Source organism: Marmota monax, unplaced genomic scaffold (genome assembly GCF_021218885.2).
Source record: "Marmota monax isolate L192 unplaced genomic scaffold, Marmota_monax_Labrador192_F-V1.1 WCK01_AAM20220418_F8-fsc00167, whole genome shotgun sequence".
In the NCBI taxonomy this organism is placed as follows: Eukaryota; Metazoa; Chordata; class Mammalia; order Rodentia; family Sciuridae; genus Marmota; species Marmota monax.
In genome coordinates, this window is record NW_026694116.1 from 1,351,922 (window position 1) to 1,366,516 (window position 14,595).

The following is a 14,595-nucleotide window of genomic DNA, read 5'->3' on the forward strand; positions in this document are numbered from 1 at the left end:
GCAGGGACAAAGCTGGCCCCAGAGGCCCCCAAAACACAGGTCACTATGTGGTCAGGATTGGGAGCAAGAGACCCAGGCGCTCTAGGATGGCCTCCATAGGACAGGAAGGCTGAGATGTAACTTTAACACAGCCCAAGTATCGAGCACAGGCCGCTGGGAATGTACAGCTGGTCTATCACATCTGGAAAGATGCTCAAACCTCTGGGAAACGTTCAAAGAGGTGTTGAAGTAGAAGAGGCAGGCAGGAATTCCCCTGTCACTCAACAGAAGGGAAAACTGAGGCCCAGGGCAGGGCAGGATTCACAGGCACCAGTCAGTCAGTGGCCTAGACTTGGAGTCCAGTGCTTGGGCTCATCAGCTGGCGGACAAGTCTGGGCCCAGGCTTGTCCATGGTGGACACGGAGGTTGAGCAGCAGGTGCCCTCAAGGATGGGTGTTTTCTGGGTTTTTAGGGGCAAGTTCAGTAAGCAACTCAGACATTTTAAAAATCAGTTTCAAAAGGTGGGGGTCCCCTTCTTGGTGGTCTGGAATGTTCTTACAGCTGCTCCCTTGGCACCCTGACTCAGCCCAGCCTCTGAGCTCTTGCCCCTCCCCTCCAGGTTCAGTTCCTGAGCCTCTCTAACCAGGCACCACCAAGCAGAGGCTCCCCGTGCCCTGTGTCCTGGCCAGAATTGGCCCAGTCTCCTCAAGACATCTCTGAGCCTCAACTTCCCTCCCAAACACGGGAGCATCGGGCTACCTGTCCCTAGTGCTCCATGTTCAGTACTTGCAGGAGAGAAAAGGACCCCCAGTCCCCGGCTGGGAGGCCCAGCCCTGCTGCCCCTGAAAAACTCCTGTGGAGCTTTATTTTGTTGTTGTTGTTGTTGTTGTTGTTATTAGATTATCATCAGTTTATTATAAAAGACACATGGAAATTATTTACATGATGAAAGATCTCAGAACTTCAGTGGAATGGGCAGCTTCATAGGATGCCATTTCAACAGTGATTTGTTTCAGTCTACATACTTTCCAAGAATGTCACCATCTCTAAATAAGAAATAATCCTTGTCATCTAGAACTACTTTGGTGCCTCCATACTCTGGGAGAAGAACTTTATCTCCAACTTTCACACTAACTGGCTGAATCTCTCCACCCTTTCCTTTAGAGCCTGATCCCACAGCTACTACTGTTGCTTGCAATACTTTTCCTTGAGATTTTTCTGGAAGCATAATGCCTCCTTTGGTTACAGTTTCGGCTGCACTCCTTTCGACCAATACGCGGTCAAAAAGTGGAAGAAACTTTCTAAATGCTTGTCCAGCCATGACTCGTGCCGCCGCAGCTCGGACTCTGCTCTCGTGCCGCCGCCCTAAAGAGACCCGCAGTCCGGCCCTCAGAACACGTGAAAAGCTCCTGTGGAGCTTTAGACATGCTGACAGCTCCCCACCAACCAAGCCAATGATGACTCCCCTCCCCAGGAAATCAAGTCCCTCTGACACTGGAGCTAGCCATAGATTGTTTTGAGGTCATGTGGGGGGTTATAATAACACTCCAGGTTCTTCTGCCACATAAGCACCTGGGGCTGGGTACACAGCAAGCACTCCATAAATGTTTCTGGGCACTAACCTGACATTTGGCATGGAAGCTACGTATGGGCTCTGGAAAGTAACAGCAGTACCCAGCAAGATCCACCCCCTCCCCACCTGTCAACCGTGCCCCCAGATCTCTGGAGGGGAGAGAGCAGGACTGACCAATTCAATCACCCTGGGGTGCAGGGCCCAAGCTACCACTTGAACCTTAGAGAAGGGCCTTGGGGCCATCAGAACACACCCCTGGTTAGTCAGAGCCCTTGCCTTTCCCCATCCTCCAAGTCCCTGGCCCTGGACAACGAGGCCTGAGCTCTCCAGCCTGATTTGTGAATGCAAGAGCTGCTACCCCCTCATCAAGGGCCCATCCTCTTCCCAGGCCAAAGGGAGGGAAGGCCACCCCTGCCTAGTTCTTATCCTCTCCTCAGCCCCAGCTGTCCGTGGAGTGCCCAGATGAGGTGCTGCTGGAGCTGGGAGGCTGGTGCACTGACCTGTGCTTCCCTCTTGCCTGGCAGTGACCTATGTGTAATTGTCCTAGTGTGTCCAGTCTCTGGGGGTCTGAGGTGGTGACCATCAGAGTGGGCCACTATCTTCCTGCTAGTAGATGATGGGGCCCAGAGAGTGGAGGTCCTGAAGGCACCCTGTGGTGGACTGCAGGCCCAGGGCTCCCTGCCCCCATCCTTCCAGAAAGCTGAGCACCGACCCCCAAGCCAGAGCTGGTTAGCAAAATTTTTGGCTTGAGGCCCCCATGCAGGGTTCCATGCAACACACAGGCAGTGCCATCTCGAGGAGCCTGAGGCCTTCTATTCCTGCCCCAGGAGAGGAGAGGACAGAGCTCAGAGTCTCTGAGCCTGTGAACTGTGCAGCCTGCCAGCCCTTCCTTCTATGGAAACTGCTCCTCTGGGCTGCTGGCTTGGTCTGTTATATAAACATCTCTGGTGCCTCCAGGCGCCTCCTCTCCGGGGTACTGACCCCAAGCTGCTACCCAGGCTCAGAGAAGGGAGGTGGCTTTTGAAGAGAGGGGAGGGGGCTTCCAGCAGCAACTGGCCAAGGCCTGGACAGGCCCCCTGCATCGGCCAATCAGAGCACACACCACTCTTTGGTACAGGTGTGCTAGGAGGGCAGGTGTGGGTTGGTGTGAAATCTGTTTAACTCTCTGTGCCTCCCTGGATAAGGGCAGGCTCCACCAGATTCTGGACTTCTGTCAGCCTTTAAGGTGCCCCTCAGACATGGGCCTTGCTTCAGAAGGGTCCCAGCTCATGGGGCTGGATAGTCATCAGCTTTGCACTCACCACCCAGTGTTGGGATGGGGAGCCCTGTCTGTCCCAGCTCCAGTGAACTTTGGCTGTACAGGGACTGTGGCAGACATTTTGAAAGCCCAATGCTTAATTGGGTTTGGCACAGGATGCCCAAGACTGGCATCTCTGTGGAGAAATAAATCATCCGAAAAGAGCACGTGGGAGAGGCTGAGTCGTTGCTTACACAGGGTTTGGGTTTGTCCCACCCAGGCACTTTCCCGGGCCATTTTAGGTAGGCGGCGTCCGGGAGGCAGGGTAGGTAGGACATTGACCAAAGTGCATCTAGACATGGGTCCCTGCTGGGGGAGCAGCTGTACAATCTGGCGAGGCACTGGTCGTGGGCTATTCACTTCGGGCGCCCTAAGCTGCCTCTAAGGAGACCGGGCGCAGCCACCATCTCTCAGGGTCAAGTGCTCCGGAAGTCACAGCTAGGGGTTACTGGCCTCGATCCTCCATAAGCTTAAAGCCGCGGCCACCGGGCTCCCGGGAGTGGAGCCCCTGGGCCAGGGACACACTCATGGCTCTTCTGGGGATGACTTCTACACCCAGCCTTGGATTCCCCAAAACGTGATCTCGGCTTCTCCCTCCTATGTCCCCGGACCTAGCACCCTGCTGGACACAGTTCGTAAAGCTACGTCTTTCTCACTCTACCCGATCCTCTATTGAGATGCAAATTGTCGCCAAATGTCGCCAAGAGTGGCGACACCTCAGCCGGATCCTTCCGCAGCCTCAGCTCAAACTTTTGGCTTCTGAAAACTTTCGAACAAGAAATAGTCCCCAGGCGCCTGTTCCTGACCCCTTCCGCACCTCCATGGCTCCTAACCCCTGAGGGCCGGGGTCCTGACACTAAGCCCAGTGGAGAAACCGAAGGGCCGGCAGGGACACTGGGAAGGACACCAACGGCGCGGGGGTTTGGGGTGCGGAGGGATCGGGGGCGGGGCGGGCCGCGGGGGCGGGGCGGGGCGGGGCGGGGTCGGAGCAGCGGGGGCGGAGCGCTCAGCAGTTCTGCGCCTCACTAGTGCCTCGGCCGCGGGAGGGAGCAAAGGGGCGCCGGGCGCGCGTCGCGGGGCGCGGGCGCGAGCGCAGTGAAGGAACGAGCCGGGGTGCGGAGCCCCGCCGGAGAGACCTCTAGAGCCCAGCCACGCCCGCCAGCCAAGAAAGAGGGCAGTAGTGGGAGACCGCCTGCGGGACTGTCCAGCGCGCGCGTGTGCATCCGAACCCCGCCGGCCCAGCTCAGGAGGCCTCTGCCCCGGCAGCGGGCAGCGGGCCGGCAGGCATGCCGCCGCTCCTGGCGCCCCTGCTCTGCTTGGCGCTGCTGCCCGCACTCGCCGCAAGAGGTAGGCACCCGCCCACCCGCGAGCCAGCAACTTCCCGCGCCCTTCGGAAACTTTGGCAGAGTCCCGTGTGCGCCCCGGGTGGCTGGGAGTGGGGAGCGGACGGCCTGAGGCAAGGGAGTTGGAGTCCTGCGGGGGAGGACCGACCCTCCTCCCCGGTTCTTTTTCGGGCGGACTCGCGTTGTCCGCGCCTGGAGCCGCGCTCAAAGCCGGCTTTGAAGCCCGGCGTGGGGTTCCGGAGGCCTCACCCTGGCTAGCCCTCCAGCAGCCTCGCGTGGGGCTCGCCGCGGGGGCGGGCGGGCGGGCTGCCTACTACTTTTCGATTTGAATCGAGTAGGTTTTGGTTTCCTGTTGCTTCTTGGGGCCATTTATTTTCTTTCTTCTCCGCGTCCGGCCCGCTCCAGGGGCGGATGTCGGGGCGCGCAGTGTGGGGTCCTGGGCTCTGCGCTCGCTCGCTCTGACCCGCGCGGGGCGCTAGGCGGGTGGGGAGCGGCGGACGGCTGTGTCCCCAGCTCCTGGTGGCCTTGTCCCCGGTCTTCCCCACCGCCAGATTGCGGTCCCCCGCCCCGCTCAGACAGTTTGAGGGAGGGGCGTGTGCGAAGGGCCGCGTCAGGTGGACTGACTTGGACCTTCCCTTTGCTGAGCTGAAGTTTGGAAGTTTGAGGGGACAGAGTGGTACGTGGGAAGGGGGCAGTTATTTCTCTGCCAGTCTCACAGGGAGGGGTCCCCGGGAGCTAATGGTGATTGATTTCACTCTTTCCCAAGAAGTCGGAGGGGGGAATAGTGTGTCCTCTTCCAGAAAGTAGGGTTCCACGACGTGACTCCCCTTTACTGCCCCAACACAGGGCCTTAATTTCTGCAGCCCATAAGCCGGGGAGGGAGGGGCTTGATTAATGATCCCTTCCTAAGAGGGGTCGAATTCCTTCCAAATAGGGGCTCTTCATCCCTCTCGGTGGGTGTGGGGGCCGCCCCTAGGAGCAGGTATTGGGTGTCCTGGGAGGCGGGGCAGGTCCCCGGGTGCAGCCCGGTGCCCCAGGAGGCGGCCCTGGCGCGACAATGCGCCGCTCTGATTCCCGGCCCGCGCTTTGTTGGCGGGCGGGGCAGAGAGCTCCGCAGCTGTCGCATTTTCCCACGAGCGGGGAGCTGAGTGTGTCCACCCCCCTCCGGCGGCCTCCTTGCAGATTGCAGTTTGAACAGCGACAATCCCGGTGGCTGACTGGGGTCCCAGAGAGCCTCTGCCAGGCTCTCCAGTGAACACACACACACACACACACACACACACACCTCCCACCCTGAAGCATTGCAAAGTTTGGGAGAATGGCCCCAGTCATCTCAGTATTTTCCATTGATGTCCAGGTGGTGGATCAGACCGTTTCTCCCCCTTGCCCGTGTGACCTGTTCACCTGCTACCTAGCCAGCCTGCTCCCCACACTCACTCCCATTTTTGACCACAACACTCTGTTCAGAATGTTGAAGCCCCCTGGGTTTCACAAGGGGCTTTCCTGTGATGCTAGCCCCAGCAACCCCATGACACAGCAGTGTCTGAGGGTCTGTGGCTGGTGGTGGATCCCATTCCCAGGGTAAAAGGGGTGGGCCTGCCCCCAGAAGCCCACTGACCTCTCCCCTGCCTCTCCCCCAGGTCTGAGGTGCTCCCAGCCAGGGGGAGCCTGCCTGAACGGCGGCAGGTGCCAAGTGGTCAACAGCACCGAGGAGACCTGTGTGTGAGTATCGTCCTGCGGGACCTGTTGCTTTTGTCAGGAGCAGAGCCCCTGCCTTCTGGGGACAGAACACTGGGCCATTGTCTTCTGGAGACAGCCCAGAGGCTGGGCACGGTCACGTGCCAACTTTTATTGGACAAAGTCTGGCAATTACTTAATCACCAGCAATTATGCCGCATAGAGCTGCTTTGGCTGGCGGAGTTGACGAGCTCCCTGGGCCACCTTGGGCTGCTGAGGCACGAGTAGGGAATCCCCAGCACCCCATTTCTTCTAAAAGTCCCCAAGAAACGGAAACTTGGGGCGAACCTGGAGCAGTTGCAGAGGGCCAGCCCCCACCACCCTGTCGACTGGTAGCGTCTTTGCTGGGCAGGGGACGCTTTCTCTGGGCAGGTGAGCCACTCTGCAGGAAATTGACGGTTTCAAAGCAAAACCTGCCTTTGGGCTTGGGGTGAGGTGGAGAAGTTGGAATCCCTCTGTGGGTGCCATCTGCCTGGGTTTGAGGTCTCAGGGTCTGGTTTCTGTCCTGGCCCCTGCAAACTCCACCTTCCTGATTATGGCCCTTTCCCAAGTCCCCAGCTGTAAGATGGGCATGTCTCAGGGCCAGGGGGTCGTCTGTAGTGGCCTGGGAAGTCCTGTGGGGACCCGCTGACTGCCTGGCTGCTTACGAGCACCAGCCGTCCTCAGGAAGTTTCTCTGCTGTGGCTGCTGCCCTTCAACTTGAGTGCATCCCTGACGAGAATAATGAGGAGGTACCCAGGCTGAGGCCTCCCCTCCCCTGGAGGCTGCAGGCGAGAAATGGCTCCAGCCGGCCGTGCACCCTCATTCCAACTGCTGGAGGCCGATCGCCTTGGCAACACCAGAGCCCCTGCCTCCACCGCCCAGCCTGTGTGCAGCAGCCCCCACCCCTGCGCCTGCCTCCCCAACTGAAGCCAATTAGGCAGGTCTGTGAGCAGTTTATTGGACAAAGCCGATTGTGTCTTTGTCGGGCGCTAATGAATGCACACCACTTTTTTTTTTGCTTTTTTGGGGCCCCTTTCTCCCCCTGTGGAAGCCTCATGGACGCTTGATGCCCTAAATCTTGTTTCCTTCCATTCAGCGGCGACAGCTGGGATTCAGTGGAAGGGCAGTGGCTATTGTTGGGAGGCGGATTAATGCCGTGTGATTAATTATGCGTGGCTTCCCAGAACGCACAAACCCCTTCCCGCCACCTCCTCTGCCTGCCTCACAGCCTGTGCAGGGAACGAGGGCCACTGTGCTGGGGAAGGAGGGGTGGTCCCTTTTTGGCGCCACCAAGGGATGGCATGGCCTGGCCCGGAGAGCACAGAGGCTGGGGTCCCCACATGCTGCCCTGGCCAAAGGGGCTATGCCTTGAAGTGCAGACTGCTATGGCCCCTGAGTACCCTGCTGCCTGGCATGTGGGCTAAGACCCTTCAAGCCAACTCAGCCATGGTGCTGTGGGCTCTCTCCCATTCCTAATCTGGGGAAGTTGTCTGAAAGGCCCCTCATGACCCAAGCTGGCCATTGGCAAGGGTTTGGTGCCTGGTCTCGCTTCTTCCACTGGGGCCCAGTGGTCCTTCCTTCTTGGCAAAAGGAAGCCTGCCTCAGTTTGGCCTGGCACTTGGCCGAGCTCTGCCCACAGAGGTCCCATTGTGCACTCCCCACAGATCCCATTAGATGGGATGGAAGTGCTGGCCTCTGTAGCAGAGTTGGAGGCCAGGGCCATGGAGAAGTGCAGGTCTGAGACTCACACTGCAGTTGGGGGCATCGGGGCCACTCCAGAGGGGTGCAGCTCCCTCTCTGGGCTTGGACACATGAGAGCCCCCACAGTCCTGTTGGCCTGTGCATACAGGCTTCCTCTCTGGAGCATCCTGGCTCTGTAACACCCAGTTGCAACCCTTGTGAAATTCTTGGCTTTGGGTGTCACCTACTCTTAGGAGGATCTGGGAAATGAGGAGTCGAAGCTGCCGTGGTAATACCTGGTGAATCATCTTTTTCCACCCAGGAAGAGGAACCTTCCTCAGACATAGCTGCTTGGGGTTGCAGGACTCAGGGCTGGAAAAGTGGATTCCCTTGGTACCAGATGCTTTCCCAAAAGGTCCTAGTGTCACAGAGGCCTGGTCTTCCAGTGGCCATGGGCTGTACATTCTGTGGGTGGGGCACAGTCTCTGGGCACCTGCTCTGTGTGGTATCCCTGGTAGCTGCAGTGGGGAGATTGGTGGCCCTTTGGGCAGGTGCAGGGCTCACTGTGCCCTTGGCCCCTCCAGCCTGCTTGCCAGCCGCATGACTGTTGAGAGGGGTGCTGGGGTGGGCACTTCCTTCTTTTGTGTGATGGGGGGTGAACTTGCTGGAGAGACCCTTTTTTGCTTAGGTGAGCATGCATTCATTGGCCAAGGATTACTGTGTTGCCTGGCCTGGGCAGGGGTCAGAGGCACAGGGGAGGTTAAGATACTGTCTTGCCTGTACCCAAGTCAGAATTTTATGGAGATGTCTTCCAGGTGGTCACAGAAGTGCTGGGAAGGGTGGCTGGTGGCTGGTAGGGGCCTTAGCTTTGGACCCACCCTGCATTTGAGTTCTGCAGCCCACTTGCTCCATGACCTTGGGTCATCAGGTGGCCTGAGCCTCAGTTTCCCTACCTTTAAATCAGGATTGATACGCAGTTGATGTCTTGGTGCTGTAGGCACCCCGCGAGTCTGTTTCCCCCGCCCTCTCCGTGTGAGCTGACGGGCTGTGCCGAGGCCTCCTTCTGGACCGTGGGTTGACTAATGAGTTACTTCAGAGTTCTGAAGGGTGCTGGGTGGTGGGTGTGGTCTGGGGCCCCGTGTGGGGAGGAGCTTGGTGATTCTAAGGGTTACGGTCCCTGATGGCTCCAGCGGGCAGCCCTCGGTGCTTCCTTCCAGAGGTGCCTTTGACTGCCTGCTTCCTGGGTGGCAGGGACAGGGCAGGTGCATCCCAGCCCCTGCAGAGTTGGCTTTTCAGCTGGGGACAGGAGAGGCAACCAGCATGTGCAGGTGATGTGTAGGGGGTGCCCCGAGGTGCCCCCAGCAGCCCCATGATGCCCTCCACATCAGGCCAGGGAGTCAGGATGAGGCCCAAAGAAGCTGATGCTGGGCCCGCGTGACAGGCCCCTGCAGGTCCTGGGGGCCTTCCCTGCCCTGCTGGCCGCCTGCTCCTCTGGAGGAAGCAGGGCTGGGGGTGTGACTTCCCTTTAAGAGAGGGACAGGGCCACAAAGGAAGTGACTGGGGCCAGGGAGGGACTGAATGGAACCTTGTTCTAGGCGTCTCTGTCACCTGGGTTGCTGTTGTTCCACTGAGTCACCTGCGGTTCTGGGAGGCGGGTTCCTTCCAGTCCTACCTCAGGGACAAGAGCAGAGACAGTCAAGGCCCTCCTGTCTGCCACCTGGTCTTCAGGGTTTAGAGAAGCCACCTCACGTGGTGTCACTGGCCAGCTGTGGAACCGTGGGGAGACACCAGGGGCTGGCCAGGACAGGGGCTGGCCTTGTGAGGAAGGTGGGTCTGGGGGTGGCCAGCCAGGAGCAGCAGCCAGCACTTTTTCCATTGAACAGAGCGCAGGAGAACTGTGACCTCAGCAGGAAGAGGGTGGGGCGGGTGGGAAGTGTCTCAGGGCGCTGAGCCCTCTATGCCTAGGGGCATGGAGTCCAGGGCTGTGACCCCAGAGCTGGGGTGGCAGTGGAAGGGTCTTACAGGGTGCCATGGCCAGGTCACACAAAGCTCCTGTGAGCCAGGACTGGCTTCGGTCCCCATGGGGGGCCTGTGGATGGCCAGGCCCACTGGGCAGCTCCAGGATGGGCTGAGGGGTTGTGCTACCCTGGTGTGTTGAGGGGACCTTTCCCGTCCCATGTTGTGCTATAAATAGTGGAGGATGTGGCTTTGCAGGTCGACTGAGCTGGCCTCAGAACATTCGGTGAAGGCTCCACGCTTTCATCTAGCCTCCTGACCTGCGGCACGTGTGGCGTGGTCACCCCCTGGGGCTGGCCTAGGTCTGTCTCATCCCCATCACAGGTGGGGAACTGAGGCTGAGGTCAAGTGGCTGGACGCAGGGCCGGGGCACGGTCAGCTTGTGCCAGGTCCTTGTGCAGGTACGTCCAGAGCCTCCTGGACCTGTGCCAGAGACTGAACAAGAAGCCTCACCAGCTGTAACAAGCCGCTGGCTCTGGGGCATCCTTCTTTCCCAGGTGGGACCCTCTGGTGGGCATGCCCTGCACCGGCCACCTGGCTGGCTCTGGTCAGTTTTGCCCCTCAGCTCGAGTCTCCTCTCTGGGCCCTGATTTCCCCCACTGACCTGAGCTGTGTCCTGGTGTCCTGGGACAGCCTGTGGGTGTGAGGGTACTGGCAGTGGCCAGGAGTCAGGCTGGACCGTGCAGTAAGGCAGGGTGTGCCAGGCTGGGCTGCTCTGGGCTCCCGCTTGGTGCTCAACCCCCAGCTTCCAGGCTGGGGTCACCTTTGCTGGGGAGGGCAGAGCTGGGGAATGCCTGGCCTGGGTGTACGGGACCAAGTGGAAGGCAGTGGGATGCCCCTTTCAGGTGGCCTTGCCGCCCCCAGCCCTGCTTTTAAAATCCCATGGGGGCTGGGGCTGATCTGGGGGTTGGGGCTTGGGGGAGGTGAATCATGCATATTGTAAAGTTGCCATTTAACCATCAGAAGTGCAGAATTCGGTGGCATTTAGTATGTTCCCAAGTTTGTACAAGCATCACTATTGTCTAGTGCCAGAACTTATTTTTGGGGGTATGAGAACTGAACCCAGGGGTGCTCTACCACTGAGCTGCATACCTAGCCCTTTTTATTTTTTTTTATTTTGGGACAGGGTCTCACAAAGTTGCTGACTCTCCGTCCCTCTGCCTCAGCCTCTGAGTTGCTGGGATTATGGCGTGCACCACCGTGCCCAGCAAGTCCCAGAACTTTTTTATCATCCAAAGGCGGTCACTCCTCAGGCCCACCTGCGCCCTGGCCTGGGCGGGCGTGCCTGGTGTTTCCCTGAGTCCACGTGTTCCTGGACTGTCTGGCTCCTTGCTGAGCACCTTGCTGTGGCGCCCTCAGAGTTTCATTCTCCAGGACTGGGGTAACTGCCCAAGACCACGGGGCATTGGTCAGAGGCGGGCACAAGCATGAATGTCCTCGTGCAGTCAGCTGACAGGGTCCAGAGGAGGAGGTGGTGTGGCTGGCTGGTGTCCAGGATGGCTTCCTGGGAGAACTGCTCTCGTCTCTGGGCCTGTGAGGCCACCTGCAGACAGGCGGCCATCAGGGTGGTCAGTCAGTGAGAGTGGCCTGGTGTGCCACACCTCTGCCTTGCTCAGGGCCCACCATGGCCCACGTCTGTCCACCTCAGCTCCTGCCAGTCACCAAACCTTTCTACCTCTCTTAGCCCAAGGAGGAGCCAGTGGGAATCAGGATGAAGCAGGAAGAGAGTTTTTACTGAGTGCTTACTATGGGCCTGACCTTGGGGTGCAGATGGCCAAGGCCCTCACAGGCCCTGATGGGCAGGAAGGAGCCATGTGTCTTAAGAGTCAGGCTTCAGGAGGACAGGTCAGGTCCTGGGAGGACACCTAAGGTCAGCTGGGGAGTGCCTTGCTGTGGCCTCGGGGTGAGTCCACCATGGAGCAGCATCTAGACAGACTGGGACAGGGCAGCAGCCGAGGAGCACCAGGCAGAAGGGACAGCGGGTGCTGGACAGCAGTGCTGTAGGCTTTGGATATGTCCAGGGGCACCTGGGCTCCTGCCTGCCCTGTCGCCTGCTCCCGGGTCTTCCCCTGCCCGGCCTGGGAGCTGTGGGGCTGGCACTCAGGGACAGCTTGGAGCCACCAGCTGCGCATGGTGAGGACGCCTGGCCCGTGTGGCTGGGCTTCAGACACCCCAGCACCCAGCGCCTGGCCCTCCCTGTCTGCACTCGGTGACCTGAATTGCCCTTGGGGCTCTGGGAAGCACCATGTCCCCTGTGGGACAGCCCTCCCCCAGCAGGACAGTCCTGGTGGTCCCCAGTGGCCGTTGCAAGGCGGGTAGAGGGACCTGGCGTTTTGCTTTCTTCGTGCCTCTGAGGCCTGGGGTATTCTGGGAATAGAAGCCGCCCGAGTTTTACCCCAGCAGTCCTTGTTTACTGTAGCCCCCAACAGATGCTGCTCCCAGGATGGAAGCCTCTGGAGAGGTGTCCCCCCTCCCCACAAATGCCCCCTCTTCTTCCCTGTGCTCGGGGGTGTAGGGACTGGGCCTTCCTGCCCTGGAGCGGGTTAGCTGGGATGACCATCACCCTCTGCCTCCGTCTCTGGTGCTCGGTGGCTTTCTGTCAGGTCTGTGATTCCCTGGAAGGAGTGTCTGGGTCCTGGTTTCAAGTGGGCCTTGGTGGGGGAGGCAGGGTCTGTGCTGGGGAGGCCGGACCTCCACACCCACACCTGTGGTGCCAAATTCACCAAGTCGACGCCGCAGCTTGGGGCATGTCGGGATGAGGTCAGGCCGGGTGCTGCCTGGACCTTCCACCACTGAAAGTGGCTCTACCAAGATAGGATGGCCACTGACCAGAGAAGCCTTCCTTGGCCTCGGTCACTCACCTGGCCTCATCTGCCAGGTGGGCACTGTTTTCAGCAGGGAGAGGGCAGACCAGACCCTGGGCATTGAGATTCTACTGCTGCAGCAGGCCACTTTAGGGTTAGGGCTGCCTGCAGCTCCCCCTTGTGCCCCATGGGTGGACAGGAGAGTCACCACCAGGCTGTACCCCATGGCTGGACAGGAGAGTCACCACAAGGTTTCCCAGCTCTCCCTGTTACCAGCCTGGGTGTTAGTTGTGTGTCTGTAGTGCTTGAAGGGGAGTCCTTCTGAATGGGGTCAGCGGCCCCCATCATCTATGGACCCTGCTGACTGCTGAACAGACACCCCACAGCAGTGCCAAAGCCTGGGGACACTGCCTGCCCGAGGCCCGTCCACCTGGTGTGAGCACGATGACCCTGGGAGACGGGTTGAGATTTGAGAGGTGAACACCCCACTTAAGAGCATGGAGCTGCATGGGGACAGGTGGCCAGAGGGTGGGGGAGACTCGACTGCAACCCCTAGAATGAGGCTTTGGAACTGAGGGGGCGGCTGGTTCCTGGCCTCTGGCTTCTTTGCCCGGGACAGTTCTAGGTGAGTCACAGCCCAGACATTAGGACCTACCCGGGGAGCTGCCCCAGCAAGAGACCGGCCCTACCTGGGAAACGTTCACACTTGGTCAAGCCCAGGGGCACAGGCGTGAGCATGGTCCCATTCCCTGCCCAGGTGTCCCTGTGGCCCCAGGGTCACTTGGAGATACTTTTGAGAAGGGAGGAGCTTCCTCCCTTCTGGCTTAGAGCATCCTGGCTCTAGACCTTTTGTCCACAGACCAGGCCTGGCCAGGTGACATGGGGAGCAGCTGAATCTCTGTCCCTGTCCTCTCCGAGGCTGCCTGGCTGGGGAGGAAGGTGGGTGGCCGGGGCTGGAAAGATCTGTCCAGGGCTGAACTACCGGGACTGCTCCGTGGGCTGGGGACCTGCCTCCCACCATTTCCTCTCAGTTTCGGTTGTTGGTGAGCGGAAACAACACGGTTACTGGAAGTGAGAGGCTGGGGGAGAAGCCAGGGCTTCGATGTGTTTTTCCCTGAAGCTTCTCTGTAAGAGGAGCTTACATCATCATCCAGGGGGAAGAGAGCGTCTTCATCCTCCAGGGGGAGGCTGAGCCCCGGCATCGTATGGACTGTGCCATACTTCTGCCCCGGGCCTCCGTCTCCCTGGCCTTAGGCAGAGTGAGTGCTGGGTATGTCCAGCTCCTGGGATGTCCCCACAGGTTGGTGGTCCCCTCCCTGACATCCCCCTCTAGGAGCCTCATGGGGTAGCCTCAGACTTGGCTGACTGGAGAGCCAGACGGCAGAGGCCATGGGCTGTGCGTTCCAGCATCCGTGAGGTGGCGGGGGCCAGACCAGGTGGCACCCTCCCCTGCAGCTCTAGGGTCTGGTGCAGCAGCTGTCGGTAGTCTGTCCACCGGGGCTGGGCAGTTGAGTGTGGCAGCCCCAGGGCAGGTGGGCAGCTACAGATTTCTTCTAGCCCGCAGGGCCTACAGTCCAGGCTGGGGCCCCACTGGACTTAGGCTTCAAGCCAGACATGCCCCATTCTATCGCCTGTTCTGGTCAGGCCGGGATGGTGCCTGGTCAGCAGCCTAGGCCGGGGAGTCTGCATCCTCCCCTACAGATGCCTGCTGGCTCTGAACGGGCCTTCCTCCCCAGGAGGTGGGAGTCCCCAGTGAGGCCACAGGGGAGGTGCTGGCCGTCCTGGCTGTGGCCTGCCGGGCTTTGTTTCTATGCAGGGCCTCGCGTTTTGAGATCGTTGTAGATTGGCACAGGCTGCCAGAAGCCATGGGTCTTGACCCACTACCACCCTGTGCTCCATGGGAGCATGTTCCTCTTCTTTCACCCCACACTGGAGTAAAGGTCTCCCCGGTGGCTCGGTGATAGAGCTCTTATCTGGGTTCCATTCCTAGCACTGCAAAAGGGAAAGAAAAAAAAAAGAGAGAGAGAGAGAGAAAGAAAGAAAGTTAGTTCTCCCCCAGAGCCCAGCCCCTCTGCAGGATTTGGGCAGGTTTGTATATTATTCGTGCCCTGCAGGGGCAGAGGGCCCAGGACCTGCTCACCAACACAAGCCCCCCACCCCACCCCACTGTCCCCCAGGGAAGAG

The 14,595-nt window shown here is 59.6% G+C and overlaps 2 protein-coding genes across 3 annotated transcripts in view; one reads left to right on the forward strand and one right to left on the reverse strand.

The window, feature by feature from the left end:
- Nucleotides 1-868: 868 nt before the first annotated feature.
- LOC131424999 (10 kDa heat shock protein, mitochondrial) lies at nucleotides 869-1,353 on the reverse strand. Its single transcript, XM_058585861.1, has one exon. It carries the CDS (start codon nucleotides 1,298-1,300, stop codon nucleotides 992-994), a length of 309 nt encoding a protein of 102 aa, XP_058441844.1. The 5' UTR covers nucleotides 1,301-1,353; the 3' UTR covers nucleotides 869-991.
- Nucleotides 1,354-3,888: 2,535 nt separating this feature from the next.
- The window catches only part of Notch1 (notch receptor 1), a 43,711-nt gene continuing 33,004 nt past the window's right edge, over nucleotides 3,889-14,595 (forward strand). For both annotated transcript variants that reach the window (XM_046465459.2, XM_046465461.2), the window contains exons 1-2: nucleotides 3,889-4,196; nucleotides 5,833-5,914. In XM_046465459.2, the coding sequence (XP_046321415.1) occupies nucleotides 4,136-4,196; nucleotides 5,833-5,914 (143 nt within the window). In that variant the 5' untranslated portion in view covers nucleotides 3,889-4,135. The remainder of the gene's footprint in view (nucleotides 4,197-5,832; nucleotides 5,915-14,595) is intronic.